The sequence below is a fragment of the Hylobates moloch genome, unplaced genomic scaffold, assembly GCF_009828535.3.
Source record: "Hylobates moloch isolate HMO894 unplaced genomic scaffold, HMol_V3 SCAFFOLD_36, whole genome shotgun sequence".
Classification (NCBI taxonomy): Eukaryota; Metazoa; Chordata; class Mammalia; order Primates; family Hylobatidae; genus Hylobates; species Hylobates moloch.
Window position 1 is genome coordinate 1,846,235 of NW_026652311.1, and position 26,418 is coordinate 1,872,652.

The 26,418-nt window shown below is 40.3% G+C and overlaps 2 protein-coding genes and 1 long non-coding RNA gene across 7 annotated transcripts in view; 1 reads left to right on the forward strand and 2 right to left on the reverse strand.

The window, feature by feature from the left end:
• Nucleotides 1-509, reverse strand: part of LOC116463437 (myeloid leukemia factor 1-like) — a 40,613-nt gene extending 40,104 nt beyond the window's left edge. The window contains exon 1 of the mRNA XM_032146541.2: nt 334-509. Coding sequence (XP_032002432.1) covers nt 334-380 — 47 coding nt within the window. The 5' untranslated portion in view covers nt 381-509. The remainder of the gene's footprint in view (nt 1-333) is intronic.
• Nucleotides 510-585: 76 nt separating this feature from the next.
• LOC131382514 (uncharacterized) overlaps nt 586-26,418 on the forward strand; it is a 71,653-nt gene continuing 45,820 nt past the window's right edge. Inside the window, exons 1-7 of one of the 5 annotated variants that reach the window (XR_009212057.1) lie at nt 586-934; nt 1,457-1,509; nt 2,011-2,062; nt 2,575-2,666; nt 3,639-3,735; nt 17,612-17,777; nt 19,296-19,464. This is a non-coding gene — a long non-coding RNA (uncharacterized LOC131382514). Of the gene's footprint in view, nt 935-1,456; nt 1,510-2,010; nt 2,063-2,574; nt 2,667-3,638; nt 3,736-6,036; nt 6,419-17,611; nt 17,778-19,295; nt 19,465-26,418 lie in introns of those variants that run through there. The other 4 variants (XR_009212056.1, XR_009212058.1, XR_009212060.1 and 1 more) reach the window with 4 other exon arrangements.
• Nucleotides 10,914-26,418, reverse strand: part of LOC116463421 (serine/Arginine-related protein 53) — a 453,415-nt gene continuing 437,910 nt past the window's right edge. The window contains exon 11 of the transcript XR_009212055.1: nt 10,914-11,193. The gene's annotated coding sequence lies outside the window, so the exon portion shown is untranslated. The remainder of the gene's footprint in view (nt 11,194-26,418) is intronic.

A 26,418-nucleotide genomic window follows, 5' to 3' on the forward strand; every position in this document is an offset into this window, starting at 1 on the left:
CCCCACCTCACGCCCTCAACTCTCCTCCCCCCACCTCCCGGCCTTAACTCTCCTCCTCACACCTCACGCCCCCAAACTTCCCTCTGCGTACCTCACGCGTCCAAACCCTCCTCTCCACCTCACGCGCCCAAATCCGTCTCTTCCCTCTCACACACCCCTAAATCCTCCTCTCTCTTCCCTCCCAGGCCTCTAAATCCTTGTCTCCTTCAAACCGCCTCCAGAGTTACCCCGAATTCTCTCTAGCCGTCTAAAACTCGCTCTTTTCCCTTAAAATAGCTCCCCTCGATTCCTTAATTCCCGCGCGACCGCGGACTCCTGGCTCCCGTAACTCACGAGAAGAAGGGGTCATCCTCAAAACTGCTGCTCAGCATCCTGAACATTCTGGCTCTGTCTTGGGCGGCGGCAGCCGCGGACAAATTGGAAAAACGATGTTAACTCGCCGCGGCCGCGACCGGAGCCTGCCTCTAGCACGGACGACGCCTCACTCGCCGTGGCGCAGGCGCTGCCCGCCGGGAAAGGAGGTGCGTGTCACCGAGCTGCTTTCCCATTGGACATTGCTCTGTGACGTCACCAGGACGAGGGGGGAGCAATGCGCCGCTGCCCTGGCAACCGCAATCAACACAGTGGAGGCGAGAAGTCTGGCCTTGCGCCGGCCGGGCAGCTTTTCGCCAAGGCTCCTGTGGGATGGGATAGCTTGTTCTCTGGGCTGCAGGAACCAAAACATTAGACCACCTTTTCTGTGACCTTGGGCATGCCGCCCTCGGTTCCGAGCCGCAAGTCTTTTTTTCGGGGAAAATGAAAAGGGGTCAAGATTTGGACCAGATGACACCCAATGTCCCATTCAACGGTCGCATTCTGTCATCCAAGGAATTAGTCCTGTATCCGAAACATTCTCTGGTAGTCAAAAGCTGTGAGCAAATAATAAGAAAAAAATGTGCGAAACGTTTTTTAGTACAGTTAGCAAATAGTGTACTCAGTTGTTGAAGGAAATGGGATGAAGCCTATCAGATTTCAACAAACTTGTTTACCTCTTGAGAAAGCTGTTCTCTTTTCGGTTGTCTTTCTGTGTCTCTCTTTCAAAGATCAAGTCTCACTGCGATGCTGATATGTTTTTAACACTTCTCCAGCATTTCTTAACCTAACAGCAGGTTTCAGGCACAGGCCTGCAGCAAGCAGCCATATCCAACTAAAATTCCACTACTATATATTTTTGTTTGCATTACATTTATCAGGGAGCTTTCTATTTATGGCAAGGTAACTGATTTTAAATTTAAATCAGTGCTATATATCAAGTGCTAGATTTTGCATTTTTAAGTGAAAAAGTAAGCTATCAAATAGAACAGGTGGGATTTGGATATGGTGGGGCGGGGGGATAGGCAGAGCAGGGGAGGGGAACATCCTGATAGTGGTATTCAAATTACTAAGTTTTATAAAACACTATCACGGGGCCTTTCAGGAGCCTGGAGATAGATGGAGGAGATGACAGAAGAGAGATTAAGGAGAAGAATGGTAAGAGTATAAGAAAAGAGAAAATACATCTTTCATGTCCACCCTTAATTCAGTGAGCTCCCCAGCTTCTCTACGTGGCTGTCTTGCAGAGACAAAGGGGAGTCCATGGCTCATCAGAGCCCCCTGGGATCAGGCCAAAGGGGTGGCACTTTGCCAGCATGAAGAAGTGTGCAAGCCCTGATTTGGAGGTGACAGGAGTAGTCAGGGGTTATTTTGAGAGCTGGAAATTTAATCCTTTGGATCTTTTACTCCCAACCCCCCTTTTTTAGCCAAGTTCTCTGGCAGCTTCCTTCTCCTGAGACTGGTGGCATGGGGCAGGGCAGACTTCACAGCCCAAGATGAGATGGCACAGCCCATCCAGGAAAGAGGATATTTTCTTTTCCTCTGGACTCAGAATAAAGCTCAGAGAGCATATACACAAAATTTCTAAAATTTCTAAATAAATTTCAAGGCAAACAAAATTGTTTTACAAGATCTTAATTGTTTTTCTCTTTAAAATAGTACAAGCACAAGATGTGAAGGAGGCCACACTTAAAAAAAAACTTGAGATGAAGTAAGTTATGTGATAAAAGATAGTGTTAAAATAGTTCTGGATTAAGGCCAAGTAAATTTGTAATGTTACCCTCTAGTTTCTGTGGGAATTTTTTTAGAATCACATTGTTATAAAAGCTTTAGTCCAGGCACAGGTTAGTCAGGGAATTAGCTGAAGCTTGTGAAAGCAGTTTGGATCTAATGACAAATGCAAAAAAAAAAAAAAAAAAAAGGAGGGCAGAGCAGAGTTGGCACTGAAGAGACCTTGACATCATTTTCAGAACTGATGGGTAAGAGGTGGAAATGAAAGAAAGGGTGGGTCGGGAGAGAATGAATACTCCAGCATGGGAGGAATAGAGATTCAGAACAGGACTGAGAGGAGAGGGTCCTGGACTTGGTTGTAAATATAATCATAATAGCTAATATTTATTGAATGTGTGTCAGGCACTGTTGTAGGCACTCCATATGCATTACTTCATTGAATCCTCATTAACAGTTTTATGGAGTAGAGATGGCTTTTATCCCCATGTATAGATGATGCATTCAAGACACAGAGAAGCTGAATAAATTGCCAAGGTTCACACAGCTAGTAATTGAACTGAGCTGGGTACCTGGAGCTTTCCTCGGTGAGTGCTGGTTATATGGTATGTGAGTGATGATGAGTCACACTTAAAGATGCAGGATGAAAGCAGGTAATCATTTTTCAAAATCACACTGACAAGCTAAATGGACCCAAACTAAAAAGTACAAAATTCCGTGGGAATATATTCACATCACATAAATTCAATTCTACAAATATTTATTGAGTGACTACCCAGTGTTGGGGACTGATCTACAACCTTAGGCATCATCGAACAAAACGGACAAAAATCTCCGCCTTGCTGGAGTTTATATTCTTGTAAGGACAGACTCAAAATAAACAAAATAGAAAATAGCATATTGTAAGGTGATAAGTGTTAGGGAGAAAAGCTGATCAGGGTTAGGAGTATGGAGAGGTGCAATTATAAATAGCAAGTTTTGAAAGTTTCCCCTCACTAGGGGGAATTTGAGCAAAGACCCACAGGAAGGAAGTGGATGTCTAGTGGAAAAGCATCCCAGACCAGTGAAATCCTAAAGTAGCATTTGCCTGGTATATATAATGTACAGTTCTACTCATATGCCTTAAAACTCACCTTCTGAGTGAGGAATGAGATGAGCCAAGTAAACTGAAAATTGCCTAATAGGGTAATAGCTTTCATTTACACTTCTTATGTTCCAAGCATTGCAGTAAGTGCTTCACATATGTTCTCTCATTTAACCTTTACAGCAACCATGTTTAATATTATGCTTATCCCTATATTACATATAAAAAAGCTGGGACCCAGAGAAATTCGATAATTGAATTTTGATAATTGATTTGAAAGTTGATAATTTGATTAAATTTTGATAATTGAAATTCGATGTCACTCAATTCAAACCCAGATTTGTCTTACTCCAAAGCCTGTATTCCCACCACCATCCATACTTTGCCTCCGTATTTTAAAAATTAACTATTTATGGAGCAAATATTTGCAGTAAACTATTTTACATCTATAATCTGTAACTACACTGTTGCTTAGGTTTCATTTGGAAGGACACTGACTAAGGAAAAACAGAGAAAAGCATGAAACCCAAGCCAACTCTGCAACTCTATTAAAAACACCAAGACTTCAATATGTAAGTGATTTCATGTTTCTTTCATTAATTTATCAAATACTTATTAAGGACTAGTAATATCCCAGACATTATTCTAGACATTGAGGTTACAAAACTCCCTGACCTTTTGGAACTTACATTCCAGTGGACAGCTCTTTCCCCAGCTAATTTTACAAATACTGTTACAGCACCTCAGAATTTTCATAATGTTTCTGAAGACATTATCTCAAGTGCCCAAAAGAAAATAAACAGGCTTTTGAGTGCTGAACTGCTAACTTAATTATAGCTTTCCAGAGCCATGAGTATTAGGCCATTACAAACACTTTTACCACAATTAAGTTCAATGTGTCTAGGGTTTCGTTGTCCTAATCCCTTTGTCTTAAACAGTGCACAGAGGCCCTCTGAGAATGAGATGCCATAGCGAACTCACAAGGGGTTATGGGACAAATTTTGAGAGAAACTTGGCGTGTGTTAGACATTGTTCAATGTGCTAGTTTAGGGCAGTTCGCGTATTTCAATATCAGATTGCACTACATTGTTTTAGATGATGTCATATCATTGGAAAGGTAGGTTTTTGAAAGTTACTATGATGAAAATGAAGTACCTCTCAATGTGGAACAGGAAAGATTGGTGGCAACATTCAGTCTGTTTCTAAAGTTTGAAAAATTGTGCTATGCTAGGCGGGCACCCATCTGTTAGTATGATTATTTAAGAGTTATACAAAAATATGTTTTTTTTTCAATTTATGTGCATTATTTTTTAAAGTTACTGAGTTTTTAGGTCAGAAATACGCTGTTTGTATCTAAATTATACAATAACGGACCTATTCAGTATTTCTTTAGACCTAGGGGGCACAATGAAAAAATTACTGAGGAACTAAGGGCTCACGAACTAAGATAGTTTAGGGACCTCTGTCTAACCCCACAATCTTTCTTTCAAATTAAAAAGAAATTTAAAATATCATGCATTCATTTTCTAAAAAATATGTTTCATTTTATTTTTCGTGTTTATCTTCTTTCCAGTCAGCTGACTTACCAGTTCTTTAACGGTTTTGCTTTATATCCTTTTGAAAGATGGGAAAATGGTGCATAGCAATTAAGTGACCTATAAGAGCATAGATCCCAAGGTCTTCAAACTCCCAGTAGGGCTGCCTCTAGTCCATATGGCATCTTTGCTCAAATTAGAATAAGTGCCTCCCTCTCATGATACTTCCATTAATGAGAAATTTGTCTTAATAAATAGACAAGGCTGTAATGTATATGATTTGACTGGTGCTTGCTTAGGTGTTGTATACATGTCCATGGCAGCGCTGTTCCTAATCTTCGATTCTTTCTGCTACATAGGAGTTAATTGAGTGCCAAGCTTCATCCCCAAACTCCCAAACTCATGTGCAAGAAATGTAATTTTATTTTCCTGCAATCAACCTTAATTTATCTTCTGGGCTTACATTCCACTGGGAGTCACTCCCATTTCCTCTTCCAGGGAGACAATGCCAAGGTGTAGTTGGTTGCTAGCCATGCTGCATTCCTGAAGTCATCCTTATTGCCCTCACTGGGTAGGACCAAGGGCACTAAACATCTCACTATGTGTGGCACGGTCTGGCACAATGAATTGTCCTTCCGTAAATACCAATAGCAGTCCTCTCCTTTTAAGAAATACACTCTCTAGAGCAAATATTTCCTCCAGTGAAATAAAAATTTAAAGAAGAACAAATATTTCCTCCAGTGAAGTAAAAATTTAAAGAAGAATTGAGTTAACAAAGGAAAAAAGTGGCAGACTTTTAAAGTTGTATTTACTTTTACAGCTTTTATCTGTAGATGTGTATGCCTATGACTAGTGGTTTATTTTGCACAAATTATAATTGAGGCATATTTTATTTTGAAAACTATTGAGTAAATACCACTTCTGGAGAGGTTGGTAACAAGAGATTGGCTTTAGTGAAAAGATGCTAGAGGCAAGAAGCTGGGGCTCTGGGCCCTGGAGTTGGGTCCTAGAATTCAGGTGGTAGTAAGGGAGTATGTAAGAATTCAGGTGGCAGTGAGGGTGTATGTAAGCAGAGGAATGTTCTATTTCAGTGATGGATGGGCAGAGTGGGTGAGGATGACAGAAAAGTCTGGAGAGGAAGTCAAGATCTGCTATTGGGTCAGGGCTGAGCCAAAGATTATACTGTTTAATAAGCATAAGCAAAAGTTTTGGCCTTTCCCTCATTTCTTTGATGTACATCTTTGAGGCTTGGATACTTAGGGATGTATTTCATAATCTTTTAAAAATAATCCTTTACTTTCTACCATAAGGACACATACACATGTATGTTCATTGCAGCACTATTTACAGTAGCAAAAACATGGAATCAACCTAAATACCCATAAACGATGGACTAGATAAAGAAAATTTGGTACATATGCACAATGGAAGACTACACAGCCATAAAAAAGAATGAGATGACGTCTTTTGCAGCAACATGAATCCAGCTGGAGGTCATTATCCTAAGGTGATTAATGCAGGCACAGAAAATCAAATACTGCATGTTCTCACTTATAAGTGGGAGCTAAACATGAAATACACGTGGACACAAAGAAGAGAACAATATACACTGGGGCCCACTTGAGGTGGGAAGGTGGAAGGAGGGTGAGGATTGAAAAACTACCTACTGGATACTATGCTCATTACCTGGGAGATAAAATAATTTGTACAACAAACCCCCGTGACACACAATTTATCCATGTAATAAACATGTACCCCATGAACATAAAATAAAAGTTGAAAAGAATAAATGAAATAAAATAATGATTTAGATAAGTGCTAATTTCTATTCAGTAATAGTTCCTGTTTAAAAAGTATCTACTGGGCCGAGCGTGGTGGCTCACGCCTGCAGTCCCAGCACTTTGGGAGGCCGAGTTGGGCAGATCACAAGGTCAGGAGTTCGAGACCAGCCTGGCCAATAGGGTGAAACCCCACCTCTACTAAAAATACAAAAATTAGCCGAGTGTTGTGGCACGTGCCTGTAGTCCCAGCTACTTGGGAGGCTGAGGGAGAAGAATCGCTTGAACCTGGGAAGCGGAGGTTGCAGTGAGCTGAGATCATGCCCTTGCACTCCAGCCTGGGCAACAGAGCAAGACTCCATCTCAAAAAAAAAAAAAAAAAAAGAGAAACAAAGTATCTACCAAGAGTTTTGTAAACTTTTATCCCAACTAATTCTCTCAATAATGCTATGAAGGAGGCATTATTTACATTTTGTGTGTGCGAACACAGAGGTTCAGGTAGGGGAAATGATTTTTAGCTTGTATGGTTCAACTATAAGTGGCCTTCTAGCTAGTGAGTGGTTTAATGTGAATTCTGATCCAGACCTGACCATTTTGAAGGCCATTCCCTTCTCACTGCACCCATAGCCAACTCTCATGATAATGAAAAAGGACTTGATGTTGTGGAATTACATAAACGTAAAGCTGCTGGGAGTATCCAAACTTAGGTTGTTTGGTTTAAGTACATAAAGAAGTTTTTCGATTTTCCTGAAAAACAAAACAAACAACACTGAAACTATCATTCAATGAATAAAACAAAGGCTAATAATTTGAATGGCAATGTCAAATACAAACATACCAATTTTTTTTGGTGACAAAACTCCAACTTTCCACACAGTCCGTAATGGATTCATGTGCAGTTGATGAATGAAAGTCCACATCCAAAGCTTGCTTAGTCTTTACAATTTACGTTTTAAATTGAGGTATATCTTAAACATGGTAAAGTCTACTACACTTCAATGTATAGCTCAATAGCTTTTTACATATGTGTAAACCTATGTAAACAACACCCAGTTGAAGATATAAAGCATTTCCAATACTCAAGAAAATTCCCTTGTATTCCTTTCCCATCCATGTCCCTCTAGGGTAACCACTATTCTGAGATTTGTTTCTTTCACTTAACGTTATGTCTGCAAAATTCATCCTTGTCGTTGCTGTCATTGCATGTAGCAACAGTTTATTCTTTTTCTTTGCTGTATTCTAGCATATGAATTTGCCACAAGTAATTTACCCATCTACTGTTGATGGATTTTTTGAGTGTTCTTTTTTTTGGCTTAAAAAATAAGGCAACTATGATCATGCTTGTGTTTTTCCTGATTAAGTTTTAAAAATCAACTTACATTCAGCTATTCTTGAATCTTTATTGTCATTGAGATTCTGAAACCTTTTTTCTACAGACAGTAATTTTTTAAGAAAGATTTTTCTGTTGAGTCAACACCTTGATAGTTGCTACTTAGAAACACTTCTTTTAAAAAATAAAAAATCTTAGAATTATAGAGCCTAAAACAAGTTGAATAGTAGAAAGCACTCTTTAGAAAACACTGTTGAGGTCATCTGTTCTCAGGAACACTTTAATGTGGCTGTCTAGAGTGTTATTTTTAAATCCTTGATAAGATTTGAAGAGAGTTCACACTGTAGTTTGGAGGCCCCACTGCCAAGGCAATCAACTGAAGTCTGTCCAGAGGACAAGTAAATTATTTTGGAAAACATTAAGGACTTGAAATGCCTTCATCTCTTTGTCATATGCTTGGATGTCTTTACTATTTGAAATGGTAGGAATAATCACAGAAGAATTGTTTTTAATTTCAAGAAGCTAGAAAGGACACAATAGTCATTATAAGGCCATGTAAGTTTTAATGCCATTTGTGATATATATTCTGGGGTAACAACGTAAAGGGGAGCTAGGGAATTGAGAATGAGTGGCTCCAACCTGTACCTGATTTCCTTCCAATTCATATCTCCCAAAGACCTAGAAATTCCCTTGGGAAACAGCCTCCAGGAAGGCTCACACTGCTGAATGGCACTGGCAGCCTGTTGGGAGAAACAAGACAGCGAAGGCCAGAGGTTGCCGGGCGGGGACGGGGTGGGGGTGGGGTGGGGTGGAGAATATTGGGGTCTGCTGTAGGTTGTTAATAATAAAAGCTAAAACCTATGTACTAGGCACATTAATTCACAAGTTTTTTTTTTCTTCAACTCCTACTTTAAGCTCCAGGGTATATGTGCAGGATGTGCAGGTTTGTTAAATAGTAAATGTGTGCCATGGTGGTCTGCTGCACAAATCAACCCACAACCTAGGTATTAAGCCCAGCATCCATTAGCTATTCTTCCTGATGCTCTGCCTCCCCTCGCCCCAGTGTGTGTTGTTGCCCCCAAAGTGTCCATGTGTTCTTATCGTTCAGCTCCCACTTATAAGTGAGAACATGTGTTGTCTGGTTTTCTGTTCCTGCAATTCACAACAGTTTTATTACTATTTTACACAAGGGAACACAGGTTTGAGAGAATTAACTAATTTGCAAAAGGCTGTATTGCCAGAAAGTGGAAGAACTGGGATTGGAACTCAGGCTGTCTGACTGTAGAATCTGGGCTCTTAATCACTGAGTATAACCTCAGCTGGCCCCACCCACTGCCTAACACACAGGAGACTAGCTGTCTTCTTTACCTCCAGTTGAGGGTAGGGCTTTACCTAGAGTTGGAGTCAAAAACACAAACACCAATAGGGATCAGACAAGTAAAAGTGTGAGGCAAGTGAACTAGGTAAGATGATAAGGAGAATAAGAATTAATAATAATAATAATGCCAGGCACAGTGGCTCACACTTATAATCCCAGCACTTTGGGAGGCGGATCACCTGAGGTTGGGAGTTTGAGACCAGCCTGACCAAAATGGAGAAACCCCGTCTCTACTGAAGATTAAAACAAAACAAAACAAAACAAAACAAAACAAAACAAAAAAACTAGCTGGACATGGTGGTGCATGCCTGTAATCCCAGCTACTTGGGAGACTGAGGCAGGAGAATCGCTTGCACCTGGGAGGTGGAGGTTGCGGTGAGCTGAGATCACACCATTGCACTCCAGCCTGGGCAACAAGAGCGAAACTCCGTCTCAAACAAACAAATAAACAAACAAAAAAAGAGTTAATAATAATAATAATAAAAAGTAACATTTGTTGAGTTTCTGCTGTGTGCCAGGCAGTGCTCTAAGTGCTTTACAAATTTTAACTCTCTTAATCCCCTAAGTGATCTAATGAGATAAACACTCTAAGTATGCCCATTGTGTATAAGAGGATGATACAGGTCAGAGAAGAAAAACTGCTTGTTCAAGGTCACACAGCCAGAGGACCCCAGCTCTTATCACTGTGCTGTATATTCACAGGAACCTGGCATGGTGGGCACAGTTGAGCACTGCAGGTGGCTTGCCTCCAGCAGAAGGAATACTCAGCTCTAGATGATTGCCCTGAAGAAATTCATGCCCACTGGTAATATGGAATTGTATATGAAATCTAATTTTTTAAAGTTAACAATTAATTAAAAACAAAATAGCAGGCCAAACAAATCTTTGGGTGAACCTGGCCCATAGGCTGCAAGCCTATGATCTAGTTAGAGTGAGTTTTCATGGCATGAAAGAGACACGTGATCCCGGTAACATTCACGTACTGCCTTTTGAGTGTAACTCAAAACTATGTTGATGGCAGGTCTTGTGTTGTGAGAGCTGAGAAGCAAAGTGCCCTGACTCCTAGCAGTAGGCCTTTGTGAGTGGACACCAGTTACCAACCATATCAGTGAAGGGTCATATTTTAAAATTCCGGGGCCATGAGATAGTTGTTTTATTTCTGCAGGATATTTAGATTACAGATTCATTTTTTCATTTGGACCACAAAAGGTTAGCATAACTTTATCAGGTTCTGGGTATTACATTACCCTTTTAATTCTCTTTAGTCAGTCTTAAAATAGATTGACATCATTTTGGTCTCTGCTTCAAAGTGCCTGCCTTTCAATCTCTTATTTATGAAGACAGTCCTCCCCGTGTAGCTTTGCAAAATTAGACTCTAATAATGTATATAATAAAATATCAAAGCCCATATTTCCATATAAAAACAATCTATTATAAAGGTGACTGACTGCTTCCAAATTTTTTTCTGATAATATTAGTCATTTGTTTACTTGTTACTTGTTTTGTCACCTATTGTAGAGTCATAGGTGTTAAACAAAAAACTTACTAGGCAATATTTTTAGGAGAGTCTTTCTTTTACCTTATTTTCTCTCCTTCAAGCCTTTATATTTATATTGAATATGTACTCTAGGTTCTCAGGAAAAAAAAATGTTTAAGCATTTTATTAGTCTTTTAGGGCTGCCTTAAGAGAGTACCACAACCTGGTAGCTTAAAACAACACAAATTTATTCTTTCACAGCTCTGAAGGTTAAAAGTCTGAAATCAAGCTGTTGCATGGCTATGCTTCCTCTGGAAGCCCTAGGGAGGAATCCTTCCTTGCCTCTTCCTAGCTTCTCATGGTTGTTGATACTTAGCTTGCCTTGTATCACTCCAATCTCTTCCTCCGTTATTACGTGGCCTTCTCCCCTGTGTGTCTCTGAGTCCAGTTCTCCTTCTCCTTATAAAGACACCAGTCACTGGATTTAGGACCCACTCTGATACACCATGACCTCATCTTAAGTTGATTATATCTGCAAAGACATTATTCCCAAATAAGGTCACATTCACACTTTTCATGTGGATGTACATTTTAAGGGAGGGCACTATTTAACCCAGTATGAGTATCTATTAGTAACTTGTACAAAAATAATCAGAATAGCTACAGAACAAAATCATCAGTGTTAATTGTTATATAAGACTTGAAATACGACCCAACAATCAGCTGGCAAACTTGAAAGTATATGACTTTACAAAATTTTACAGTACGCATAGTGGAGATTAACTTCATTCCTTCCACCTTCTTACCTATTTGCATTAGTCTGTTTTCACACTGCTATAAAGATCCTACCTGAGACTGGGTAATTTTTAAAGAAAGAGGTTTAATTGACTCACAGTTCTACATGACTGGGGAGATCTCAGGAAACTTACAATCATGGTGGAAGGCAAAGGGGAAGTGAGGCACGTATTACATGGTGGCAGGCGAGAGAGAGAGAGGGGGAAAGCACCAGAGACTCGTCAAACAACCAGATCTTGAGAGAACTCATTCACTATCACGAGAACAGCATGGGGGAAACTACCCTCATGATCCAATCATCAGTTCCACAGATCTTTCGGACAGGGGCAAAATGCTACCACTTTCTTTGCTAAAGCATAGCAAGAATGACCTTTACTCCAGTTCCCAATAAGTTCCTCATCTCCATCTGAGACCACCTCAGCCGAGACTTCATTGCCCATATCACTATCAGCATTTTGGTCAAAGCCATTCAACAAGTCTCCAGGAAGCTCCAAACTTTCCCTCATCTTCCTATCTTCTTCTGAGCCCTCCAAATTGCTCCAACCTCTGCCAGTTACCAGTTCCAAAGTTGTTTCCACATTCTTGGATATCTCATAAGAATGCCCCACTACCTCGGGACTAATGTTCTGTATTAGTCTGTTTTCACTCTCCTATAAAGATACTACCTGAGGTCTCAGGAAACTTGCAATCATGGTGGAAGGCCAAGGGGAAGCAGGGTATGTCTTACATGGTGGTGGGTGAGAGAGAGAGAGAGAAGGGGGAAGCTCAGACACTTATCAAACAACTAGATCTTGTGAGAACTCACTCATGAGAACAGCATGGGGGAATCTCCCCCCACAATCCAATCACCTTCCATCAGGTCCCTCCCTCGACATGTGGGGATTACAACTTGGATTACAATTGGAGGTGAGATTTGGGTGGACACAGCCAAATCCTATCACTATTCTACTTTCATTCTTTCTTTTGTCTCATTTCCTCCATTGGCTTGCTGGAATTTCTGTTTTATCTGGTCATATTCTATGAATTTTGATAAAACACCTAGAGCTTTTCTGAAACAAAGATTGGTAGGAATAAATAAATAAAATAATAAAATAACCACTTAATTTTATGGTAATGTTGAGATATTGGCCTCCTTCTGAGAGCAAATTTACTATGAGATGCTTGCTAACATGATAAAGTGCCAGTGTAGATCTCAAAGTGAAGGCTGTAATTGCACAGACCTTTTCACATTAGGTATCTGCATGAGTTATAACTCTTTTGTGAAGATAAAAAGGCTTCTGCAAATTGCCCCAGTGCTGTAAGGACTGTCAGACAGGAGGGCATCTCAAATGAGATTAATGATGTTTGCCTTAATATAAGAAAATTTAGCATAACCAAGATTATAGATTCTGCAGAAACCTGCCAGCACTCATTTATTTTGAATAAATATTATTTTTAATTAAAGTCCTAAGGTAGATTATTCCTGAAATAATGAGATCTACAGTGATTTCCTTTGGGAATTAATGTTCTTTCTTAATTTTCAGTCATTCTGATGATCACAGCTCATTCAATCTTACTCATAGCAGTCAGCTTGGTAGGATATGCTGATTTCCAGCTAAAGGCATGAATAACCCTCTATTTGTTTTTCATGGCACTCTTATTTTCTAATTATCTTTGTCATTGAACCCAAACACTCTTAAAGGTATGTCCATCCATAGCAATATATAGTGAGTATGATTCATAAAATAAGGAAATCACTCACAAAATAAAGCTTCATAAAATAAAGGGAACATAAAATCAGAAAATTATAGTATTGTTATTTTTAACTATTTTAAAAATTGGTTCTGCTTCTTTGCTTGGCATTGTGCTAAGTGTTTTATTCACATCAACTCTAATTCACATGAGAACTCTGCATGACAGAAACTGCTATTCCTGTTTACTAGATCACGACATGGAAGTTCAGGAGGTAGCCTGCCAAAATTTAGCTCTATACCTCATGTTCATAGCATCATGCTATGTAGCCTCTCTACTAATGGCAGTGATCACACAGCTTTAAGAAGCTTTAAGAAGCTGGGTGATCACTACTATTAGTAGAGAGGCTACATAGCATGTACATAGCATTTATATGAACATCAGTATTTATCAGTATGTGGTTCAACCAGATTTTCAGGGACTCAACAGAGTTGGTGTTTTGGTTACTGTTGTGTGTAACAAACTACCCCCAAAACTTTGTGGTATAAAAGAGCCATTTTATTATGGTCACAGATTCCATGGGTTAGAAATCTAGCCAGGGAAATGAAGATGGCTTATCTCTAGAGCCTCAGCTGGGAAGACTCTATGGCTAGAGGGGTTTTCACTCACATGTCTGGTGGTTGATTTTGGTTATTGGTTAGAGACTTAGTTGAGACTGTTAGCTAGAACACTAAAATTCACACTGTCTATAGTGCATGGGTTTTCTCAGAATGTGGCAGCCTCAGAGTAGTTGGTGATCTTGTATGAAAGCTCAGGGCTCCAGGAGTGAGCATCTATATTAGTCTGTTTTCACACTGCTGGTAAAAACATACCCAAGACTGGATAATTTATAAGAAAAGAGATTTAATTGACTCACAGTCCTCTCCATGGCTGGGGAGGGCTCACAATCATGACAGAAGGCAAGAAGGAACAAGTCACAACCTACATGGCAGCAGGTAAGACAGAGAGTGTGTGCAGGGAAACTCCCCTTTTTAAAACCATCAGATCTTGTGAGACTTTTTCACTATCACAAGAACAGCACAGGAGGCCGGGCGCGGTGGCTCACGCCTGTAATCCCAGCACTTTGGGAGGCCGAGGCGGGCGGATCACGAGGTCAGGAGATCGAGACCATGGTGAAACCCCATCTCTACTAAAAATACAAAAAATTAGCTGGGCGCAGTGGCGGGCGCCTGTAGTCCCAGCTACTTGGGAGGCTGAGGTGGGAGAATGACGTGAACCCGGAAGGCGGAGCTTGCAGTGAGCCGAGATTGCACCACTGCACTCCAGCCTGGGCGACACAGCTAGACTCCATCTAAAAAAAAAAAAAAAAGAACAGCACAGGAAAGACCCACCCTCATGTTTCAATTACGTCCCGCTAGGTCCCTCCCATGACACGTGGGAACTGTGGGAGCTACAATTCAAGATGAGATTTGGGTGGGGACACAGCCAAATCATATCATTCTGCTCTGACCCTCCCAAATCTCATGTCCTTACATTTCAAACCCAATCATGCCTTCCCAACAGTCTCCCAAAGTCTTAACTCATTTCAGCATCAACTCCAAAGTCCACAGTCCAAAGTCTCATCTGAGAAAAGGCAAGTCCCTTCTACCTATGAGCCTGTAAAGTCAAAAACAAGTTAGTTACCTCCTAGATACAATGGGGGTACAGGCATTGGGTAAATACAGCCATTCCAAATGGGAGAAATTGGCCAAAACAAAGGGGCTAAAGGTCCCATGCAAGTCCAAAATCCAGCAGGGCAGTCCAATCTTAAAGTTCCAAAATAATCTCCTTTGACTCCATGTCTTGCATCCAGGTTACACTGATGCAAGAGGTGGGTTTCCATGGCCTTGGGCAGCTTTGCTCCTGTGGCTTTGCAGGATACAGCCCCCTCCTGGCTGCTTTCATGGGCAGAGTTTCTGCTTTTCCAGGTGCACAGTGAAAGCTGTCATTGGATCTACCATTCTGGGGAATGGAGGATGGTGGCCCTCTTCTCAAAGCTCCACTAGGCAGTGCCCCAGTGGGGACTCTGTGTGGGGACTCACACCCGAGATTTCCCTTCTGCATTGCTCTAGCAGCAGTTCTCCATGAGGGCCCCACTCCTGTAGCAAACTTTTGCCTGGGCATCCAGGCATTTCTATAGTCTGAAATCTAGGTGGAGGTTCCCAAACCTTAATTCTTGACTTCTGTGCACCCACAGGTCCAACACCACATGGAAGCTGCCAAGGCTTGGGGCTTGCACCCACTGAAGCCACAGGTCGAGCTGTACCTTGGCCCATTTTAGCTACAACTGGAGTGGCTGGATGCAGGGTATCAAGTCCCTAGGCTGCACAGAGCAGGGGTCCCTGGGCCCCACCCATAAAAGCATTTTTTTCCTCCTAGGCCTTTGGGCCTGTAATGGGAGGGGCTGCTGCAAAGGTCTCTGACATGTCCTGGAGACATCTCCCCCATTGTCTTGGTGATTAACATTTGGCTTGTTACTTATGCAGATTTCTGCAGCTGACTTGAATTTCCCCTCAGAAAATGGGTTTTTCTTTCCATTACATTATCAGGCTGCACATTTTCTGAATTTTTTTGCTGTTTCCCTTTTAAAACTGAATGCTTTTAACAGCACCCAAGTCACATCTTGAATGCTTTGCTGCTTAGAAATTTCTTCTGCCAGATACCCTAAATCATCTCCCTGAAGTTCAAAGTTCCACAAATCTCTAGGGCAGGGGCAAAATGCCATCAGTTTCTTTGTTAAAACATAGCAAGAGTCACCTTTACTTCAGTTTCCGACAAGTTCCTCATCTCCATCTGATACCACCTCAGCCTGGATTTCATTGTCCATATCATTATCAGCATTTTGGTCAAAAGCATTCAACAAGTCTCAGGAAGTTCCAAACTTTCCCGTATCTTCCTGTCTTCTGAGCCCTCCAAACTGTTCCAACCTCTGCCTGTTACCCAGTTCCAAAGTTACTTCCACATTTTCGGGTATCTTTACAGCACTGCCCCACTCTACTGGTACCAATTTACTATATGAGTCTGTTTTCACACAGCCAAACCATATCAGCATCCCAAGAAAATTAGGCATAAACCTTTACTGAACTAGCTTTGGAAATTATGCTGTGTCACTTCAGATGTATTCTGTTGGCTACAACCAAGTTACTAAGATTTACAGAGTCATGTAAGGGGACATACATCTTCACCTCTCAACGGGAGAGGCATCAGAAAGTTTGCAGACATGTTTTATAGCACCATTACAGAGAGTATCAACTCTATTATATATTGTTACTTCTTGGTATGGGGTTCTTATCTAGTTCTTTTTTGGATCCACTTTCTGTCCAGCTGCTTCCTGGTGACCTATTTCATTCCCAGGAAAATAAGAAGCAAGGAGAAGCTCCAGGCAAATGCACCTCTATTACCAGCTGGAGCTTCTGCCACTAATTTCTAGGTGGTCTTCTGCCTTGATAAGTTGGCGAGAGAAGAATAGAAGCATCGGCAGACCCTTTTCAACCTTTTCTCTGGAGGACAGAGGCACTCAGACTATACCTTTTGTTTCCCATAGATCATTTCTCTTGGCTCTTCAGGACCAAGTACAGGCTGAAAACATTCATATTTATTGCTTCACTCACAGGAGTTCATGCACCTGGTATCCAATCCTTTGTAAATTAAAAGATTTGTTGATAGGAAGTGTCTGCTGGTGGAGACTGAAATCATGGATCAAAGAATGGTTGGTAAATATAGAATTAGAGTAGAATTAGCCATTTCCATGTGCTTAGAATGTAAGATGAATGAAAGGCTTTTTTTTTTTCTTTAAAGGAGGAAATGTTTAGTTGAGTAAAGACATAGAAACTAATTAAATTGGCAAGGAGGTGATTAGGCACCAGAATTAAATTGATGATTTGGTGTCTCCTTTCCCTTGAGCCCACTCCTTAAGAGATCATACCATTATGACATAAAGTCAAGCTGAAACATTCATGCTAGATCGCTCTAAAAGGGATTCAGTTTCAGAGAGGTACTCTTAACTGACTAGCATTGGCTTGGAATAGAGAGCTGAGGAGCAATGATAATTAGGAATTCTCAGGGACTGTATGTGCTCGTTCACTTCATGTTTGAAATGTTTCTACATAAAGCTATTCTTGCTATTACAATATAACTTTGTGAAAAGAGTGCTTGTCTACTAGCCTTAGGAGAGGTAGGAAAGGGATTATGCCATCTAGCAGTATTCCATGAGTTAATGGAAATTTGAATTGGTAGATGTGCTATGTGGCCAGGTTCTTTTTCAGGATTTAAATATTTTCTAAAGCTTCATAATTATCAGGTATTTTCTGCTATGGATGAACTGAAATACTACCTTTCCAAATATCTCTTGCAACAGGAGAGCAGTCAGTTGATTCAGTTGTAGCCGATGAGGTATAAATTTTAATATATATCTCTCTCTTTTAATTTCGGAATCTCCTTAAAAGAAGGCAGTGCATTCTTCATGGCTAGAGCTTCAGCAGCTATCTAGAACCATATGGTGGAAGCCACTTACTGAGAACTGTGAAACAAAAGCCCGGGTCCCTGACATATGAAGCCACCATACCTACCTTAAAGTGTCTTTCACTTGAGGGAAAAATACATCTTTTTTAGGTAAGCCACTGTTCATTTTTTCTGTCGTGTTATCAAAACTAATTGATATACTTAATTAATCCTAAATGATACAATGCCTTTGAAGATAATCTTATCAGCTTTGGTCCCAGCAGGAAAAGATGACATACTCAAAACCTTAATGAAGTCATTATATACAGAAATGTGGGCAGGGTTAAAGGAACCAATTTCGGAGTAGTAGCTACAAGAAAGTATTTCAGCACCTAGGTCTGAAGAGGTATAAGGAGGGAGCTGTTGATTTAACGTGGTGAGAGCTGTATCCTTGAGAGAGAGGCTAGTCTACAAAAGTTAGAAGAGCAGCCACACCGGCCCGGCACGGTGGCTCATGCCTATAATCCTAGCACTTTGGGAGGCTGAGGCAGGCGGATCATTTGAGGTCAGAAGATCGCGACCAGCCTGGCCAATATGGCGAAATCCCATCTCTACTAAAAATACAAATATTAGCTGGGCATGGTGGTGCACACCTGTAATCCCAGCTACTCTAGGAGGCTGAGGCAGGAGAATCACTTGAACCCAGGAGGCAGAGGTTGCAGTGAGCTGAGATTGTGCCACTGCACTCCAGCCCTGGGGGACAGAATGAGACTCCATCTCAAAGAAAAAAACAAAACAAAACAAAACGGCAGCCACACTGAAACACGGCCTCCAGGGGTACAGATACCCAATTCTTTCTCCTTCCTTTTAATTTCCTGACAGTCCCTCCCATTGGCCAAATGCAACCAGAAGCCAGAGGGCAAGGGAAACTGGGTGATGCAGTCTGTGAAAGTCAGCCTCTTGGGGCACCGCAAGGAAAGAGGAGTTCAGAATGATTGTGAAGGGATGATGGAGAGTACTAGCATGCATGCAATTTATCCTAATTACAAATTGACTTTTTAGTTCTTTTTTTTTTTTATTTTTTTTTGGAGACGGAGTTTTACTCTTGTTGCCCAGGCTGGAGTGCAATGGCACGATCTTGGCTCACTGCAACCTCCACCTCCTGGGTTGAAACGATCCTCCTGCCTCAGCCTCCCAAGGGATTAGAGGCTAATTTTTGTATTTTTAGTAGAGACAGGTTTTCGCCATGTTGACCAGGCTGGTCTCGAACTCCTGACCTGAGGTGATCTGCCTGCCTCTGCCTCCCAAAACGCTAGGATTACAGGCGTGAGCCACCACACCCAGCCGACTTTTTAGTTGTTAAGTGGCTTGAAGAAGAGACTGATATAATCTTAATTTGCATGAAATCACATAATTTGAAAGTTTATTGCTGCTGTTCATTTATTGTTTACTAGTTTAGAGGTGAAAGGCACATATCCTATGTCTCAGCAATTCCACTTTTAGGAATCTATGCAGCCATTAAGGAGAATATGGCATATAGCTGTACTGCTTTGGAAATTTATCCAATGCATGTAACCAGGGAAAAAAGTTAACTGCGGACCAATATGTTTCTCATGGTCCTCAGTATGTTGTTATGGTCTGAAAAGCAAGCCCATGTGTAAATATCTCTATACAGATGTATTTGTTTAGGCACAGGGAAAAGTTGAGAAGAACTGTTCAGAATGCTCACCTGGTTGGGAGAAAAAAAGCAGCAGCAGAATAGGAGGGGCAGACTTTCTTTACATTCCACAGTTGGTTGCCTATGGATGACTTTCCTTTCCTTTTATGTTTTTTAGTGTTTTCCAATAAAAAAACTCAATCACAAAAATATGGTAGATCTCACTTAAGAAAAAGCTTAATTCAGGATATAACTTTCATTTTGTGTATCCTTTCATCAGGCTGTTTCCTCTATATAATGTTAGCAAATCCGCAGATTTACTAAATTATATGTGGCCATTTGGTAGCTTGGATACTTACATTATATAATTTACAGAAAAAATATAAATACTGAGAAAATTTTTAAGTACTTAGAAGAAAGATAATTACTTTAGTAAAATGTTGGTCAATCATATTTAATTTACAAATTCCATATTAAAACTGGAATCCAATACTTAAATCCCAATTGAAGACATTTAAACATTAGATTAAAAAAAAATTCCCAAAGTAAAAATACATTTCAAATCTATGTTGCCTTTGTTAGTAAAAGGACAGAAATTTTTGCCACAGATTGTGGTAATTCCAAAATAGTTTTTTCAAAAAATAAGAAAAGCAGCATAGATTTTTATAATCCTCACTTTCAAAGATCTCCAAGTGCTGTGTAAATATCTTTCCAAGGAAGAAAGAAATTAATTGAACAATTTCTCTGGATAATTATATTGCAGTTATTATAGTAAGGTAAAAATACTTAAAAATTGGAACTTCAAGTTAAAGACCTCCAAAAGAAACAGTCTCTGGCATTCTCTAGGCTGTGGTGAACCATAACCTGTTATCAATCACTTGTCATCTTCTCATATTGTTAATTATAAATAAGATACATTAAAATTCTGAGCACTTTGCTGAAAATGGGTCACATGACCTTTGAAACACAAGTATGATTACGGGATGACAAGCATTAATGTGAAAATAAAATTTTTTTTAAAGGTTCAAGTGTTTTTGATAGAGTAGCTATTAAGTAATACAGGGCTTGAGCTACTACTTATGCTCTATGATAGGCATATAAAAATTTTTGTTTTTTGGCCAGGCGTGGTGGCTCATGCCTGTAATCCCAGCACTTTGGGAGGCCAAGGAGGGCGGATCACGAGGTCAGGAGATGGAGACCATCCTGGCTAACACGGTGAAATGCCGTCTCTACTAAAAATACAAAAAAATTAGATGGCTGTGGTGGCGGGTGCCTGTAGTCCCAGCTACTCAGGAGGCTGAGGCAGGAGAATGGCGTGAACCCGGGAGGTGGAGCTTGCAGTGAGCCGAGATTGGGCCACTGCACTGCAGCCTGGGCAACAGAGCCAGACTCCATCTCAAAAAAAAAAAAATAAATTTGTTTTTTAAAAAAACATTTCAAGTATGAAATGTATATATATCAAACATTATAATTTTGGATGATCTTCCATTTTCACCTCGTAATTAGATTGCAGATGATTCAAGTATACAGCATTTTGAGAAAAAGCATTTTTTTCAAATTACTAATAAATCAGTCATCATCTACTGCCTTATCTTCTCCAGATCAATTAGACTTACTGTAGCAGAAAAAGCGAAGAGAAGAGCCATAATATGGCTACATAAACAATCTAGTTATAGAATTTGTTTTAAAAAATCTACCCAATCTTTAATATAGTCATTCAATCCATTGTGCTATTTAAAAAATTTATTTTTCAATTACTTTGATTTTCAATTCAAGTTTATAACACAATTTTCATAGAACATTTACAGAATCTCAGACTGCAGCTAAGGATTTTACTAGAGACATGGGATTTTAGCAGTTTTCATTTATTTATTTATTGTTTAGAGAGAGGGTCTTGCTCTGTCACCCAGGCTGGAGGGCAGTGGCATAATCACAGCTCACTGCTGCCTTGAACTCCTAGGCTGAAACAATCCTCCTGCCTCAGCCTCCAAAGTAGGTGGTACTACAGGTACACACCATTGCACCTTGTTAATTTTATTTTTTGGAGATGAGGTCTTGCTGAGAGGGGAAGCCAGCTGGACTTCCTGGGTCAAGTGGGGACTTGGAGAACTTTTCTGTGTCTAGCGAGAGGATTGTAAATGCACCAATCAGCACTCTGTAAAAAGGCACCAATCAGCACTCTGTGTCTAGCTAAAGGATTGTAAATGCACCAATCAGCACTCTGTTAAATGGAACAATCAGCATTCTGTAAAATGGAAGAATCAGTGCTCTGTAAAATGGACCAATCAGCAGGACATGGGCAGGGCCAAATAAGGGAATAAAAGCTGGCCATCTGAGCCAGCAGCGGCAACCCTCTCGGGTCCCCTTCCACGTTGTGGAAGCTTTGTTACTTTCACTCCTCACAATAAATCTTGCTGCTGCTCACTCTTTGGGTCCGCACCACCTTTAAGAGCTGTAACACTCGCTACAAAGCTCTGTGGCTTCACTCCTGAAGTCAGCGAGACCACGAACCCACCAGAAGGAAGAAACTCCGGACACATCTGAACATCTGAAGGAACAAACTCCAGACACACCGTCTTTAAGAGCTGTAACACTCACTGCAAAGGTCTGTGGCTTCGTTATTGAAGTTAGTGAGACCAAGAACCCGCCGGAAGGAATAAATTCTGAACACATTGCTATGTTGCCCAGACTGGTGTGGAACTCCTGGCCTCAAGCAAACCTCCTGCCTCAGCCTTTCAAAATGCTGGGATTACAGGTGTGAGTTACCATGCTAGGCCTAGTTCATATAGATATATATATGTTCATACACATATGTATTTTGAGACAGTCTTGCTCTGTCACCCAGGCTGGAGTGAAGTGGTATGATCTTGGCTCACTGCAACCTCTGCCTCTCGGGTTCAAGCAATTCTCCTCAGCCTCCCAAGTAGCTGGGATTACAGGTCCCTGCCACCACGCCCAGCTAATTTTTGTATTTTTAGTAGAGATTGGGTTTCACCAGATTGGTCAGGCTGGTCACGAACTCCTGACCTCAGGTGATCCACCTGCCTTGGCCTTCCAAAGTGTTAGGATTGCAGGCATGAACCACCGTGCCCGGCACCTACCTAATATTTTAAAAGATTATAAAGGCAGCCTGAACTATACTTCATTCTTTACACTGTGAGATAATAAGTCTGAACAACAATACAAGATGCTAAGGAGAGAGGGTCAGTTCAGTTCATCACTCTTTCAGCACTGCACTGGGATCATTTTGCCATTCCTTCTCAAGACCTAAAAATAAAATGATTACATTGTTGACTTTAAAGTGTTGTCTTACTCTATTTGTAGTCTTTATTTCTTGAAAGCTGACCTATAGCTTTGGAAGGAGAGATGATAGGTGCCAGTTGGTGGACCCAGAATGGTTACATCAACACATTTTGAAATATTTATACAAAAAAAGAGTTAGACTAGAAAAATTCTGGTCAAGAGTAGGACTAGTAAGATCCCTGCTTAAATTCTAGCCCCACTGTTTAGTTCTAATGCAATAGAGAAGACACCACATACAGTGTACTTCCCTATGACATACAAAAGCCTCTGTCAGCTCAGAGCCATTTGGAGATATAGATCAGAGAAACCAAAATAATTTGGTTATAACATTTATTTATTTTTGCACTGGCTCCAAATAGCTTGAGCAATGTAAATAAACAGACTGCTAAATAGATTTCTTATTTAAGATGGGCTAATTAATTCTTCATTAAAACATATTTATTGAGACCTTCTCTATGTCAGGCATTAGGCCAGATTCTGGGGAAACAATGATAGCCAAAGTAACTTGGAAATATATCATGACAGCATTTTGATTTAGAAAAAACTCACCAAATAGAGTTGAATATATAAATCAATGTCCATCCCTATGATAAAAGGTTAAGATGATTGCAGAATTTACAAAGTGTTTTCTTATATCCATTTGTATTCCTGCTGTGCTCTACTGACTCAAATGTTATCTTATGAAGAGGACTTACTTTTCCATTATTTTATAAAGGAGTTCCAAAGAGTAAGGCTTACAGGAGGACATTAAAAAATTGTCCAAATAATCCAAGCATTGTATCAGTTGAGTAATGGCCAAGAGTTGATTTAAAATCTCTTGTAATACTCACAAGGAATTTTGGGGTAGGGAAAGGAGGAAAGGAAAGAGTAACATGGGTGCAAGCCTTTGATACAAACTTATCTAGAGTTTAGTGGCTGAAAATGTCCTATGTCTTATTTCATTTCTAGTTTTTGTTACTATCTTATTTGCTTAAAGATTTTCACTTGATGCACAAATCAAAGGAAAATATGGGGAGGGACCTAACCACAGGCAAATGAATTGTGTTTTTTAGTTCCCAAATGATGCTTTCTGTAACAGCACAGAGTAGAAAAACAGAGAGTAATGGAACACACAGTGGTCCACATGGTTGTGCAAGCCCTTACTGGCAGATGCAGTTATTTTTTAGCGGCATTGGAAGTCTCTTTTCAGCTCCATTGCAGAATCTGTCGTCTTGGCTGACAAGTGGCAGTATGCAAGATTGTTGATGCTTGTGGCCAAATGCAGACTTATCTTATTCAGCTTATTCTCCACAAAAAGAAAGAAATAAGAGAATCAGAGGGTTACTAGGAACCTGAAATTTTGCCTGGATTTTTGATAAGATTGACTGAGCAGGGCCACTTGCATATTTCATGACAGGTACTCTGTCCTAGGTTAAAACTGCAGTAGTTCCCAGCCTTCTAGAATAGCTATAAGGAAGATATAAGTGGGTGACTGAGAGTTCCTGTGGCTCCAGCTTTCTTGTCCTTCAAGACTCAGTTCGACTGATTTCTTCCATGAAGTCTTCCTTAATTTTCTAACTTACAGTAGTTTCTCTCTTCTTTGCAACCAAGTCCTCTCCTCTGCCACTAAGTACTATATCTCTGAGATCATTTACATGTCTGGGCTTCATAACTAAGCCTCTTGAGGGCAGGATCTCTACTGGATTCAGGTATGCATTCCCCAAGCTCATCGTACTGTGCCCAGCATGAACTAGGTACTCAAAATGATATTCATGAATAAATGGGTAAATCTGACTGTGAAGAAGACCTGAGATTTCTCAAGTAAGTAGACGGTAGGTCACTATTTGCAGAGCAGGTAAGGTTTCTTATGACCTTGGCAGGGAAGAAGAGCAGGGAAGGCTGAGGAAATCGCTGGAATGGCAACTATTGACCACGGCAGCTCAAGCACACACATAAACACATTCAAGTTGGAGTATAGCAACTATTTGTTCCACATTTCACTAAGATGTCTATCATGTCAAATGTTCCCTTGGCATAAATAGCAGAAGTTTCTATGAAGGGCTTTCTTTTATGTCATTTTACTGAAAAATCAAAGTAGGCAGGTCTGCAATTAGTATCCTCATTTCACATGTTAGGATGCTGAAGCAAAGAAGGTGAATGATTCAAAGTATTCTGTGCTCATATCTTTAGCTCTTTGACTCCTCATAACTACAGAGTGCCAGGAAAAATGCTCTTATTTCATTTTCCTTGAGAATATACTTACTTGTCAGAAATGAAAACTCAACCTGTATTATCAGTATCCATCATTTTGTAAGAAATCAATTTTCATAAAACACTTAAGGTCTCAGGTATGTCCAAATTATTATCATTAATCAAGTGACATGAAAGGAATTACTCTGTTTTATAGACTCACTATATAAGGATATTAAAGAAGGCTAGCTTGAGTCAGGTAATATGTTTCATCATGTTCTATGCAGTCCTTTTCATTAAATTTGATTTGGCTTGTGTGGTAATATTGTGGTCTTTGATAGGAACGCAGGTAAACGAAGTTAATATATAAAAATGAATCATGTTGAAAACTAGGGAGGAAGGAAGTAGTTACTGAATTCCTGTAGGGATCATAGTTTAGTTCATTAAAAAAATTTGATTTTCGGCCGGGCACGGTGGCTCACGCCTGTAATCCCAGCACTTTGGGAGGCTGAGGCGGGTGGATCATGAGGTCAGGAGATAGAGACCATCCTGGCTAACATGGTGAAACCCCGTCTCTACTAAAAATACAAAAAAAAATTAGCTGGGCATGGTGGCAGGTGCCTGTAGTCCCAGCTACTCGGGAGGCTGAGGCAGGAGAATGGCATGAACCTGGGAGGCGGAGCTTGCAGTGAGCCGAGATAGCGCCACTGCACTCCAGCCTGGGTGACAGAGTAAGACTCCATCTCAAACCACCGCCCTCCCCCACCCAAAAAAAAAAAACCCAAAAAACAATTCTGTCACAGGTCAAGCTTCTGTATCTGGGGTACTTGCCACAGAGGAACACTGGTATTAAATATAATTGAAGGTGACCAGATTTTCACTGTTTTATAGATAAGGAAGATCAGGGATATTGAGAAAACTGCCTAGTCCAGGTCCTCTGGAGAATCATTAGTGGCCCAAATGACAACCCATATTCTTGCCCAGACCATTAAAATATACTTTCCAATAGGGTGATAGTACTTCTATAGTTTATAAGTTATACAAAGTATGAAATAAAAATATTTCATAAACTGTAACCCCTTTTTTAAGTCACTAAAATTATATACATCTAAGTTAAAAACCACACATATCTCGGTTCATTTGGGGCACTTTTATTTACAGCCAAGGAAAAAAGAAAACTAGCATCTGTTTCGAATGGGAAAGCATGTTTGTATGAAAACAAATGTTTCATCATCACTTATTTTCTATACTGTTTTCAATTGAGTGTAAGTTTTATATTTTTCATTTTCAACAGAGATTTGAATTTTAATAGTCTCAGAAATATAAAGAAGATGGCATTAAAATGTTCTATATGTTGGCAGTCATACCCTGAAGACTATTTTGCTTATCTTTTGTTCTGAGCTACAGTCTTCACAGAGACTAAATTAGAGTGACTGGACAACAGAAGAAAATAGACCATCCTGGCTAACACGGTGAAACCCCATCTCTACTAAAAATACAAAAAAGTAGCCAGGCATGGTCGTGGGCGCCTGTAGTCCCAGCTACTCGGGAGGCTGAGGCAGGAGAATGGCGTGAACCTGGGAGGCGGAGCTTGCAGTGAGCTGAGGTCACGCCACTGCACTCCAGCTTGGGGGATAGAGCGAGACTCTGTCTCACCAAAAAAAAAAAAAAAAAAAAAAAAAA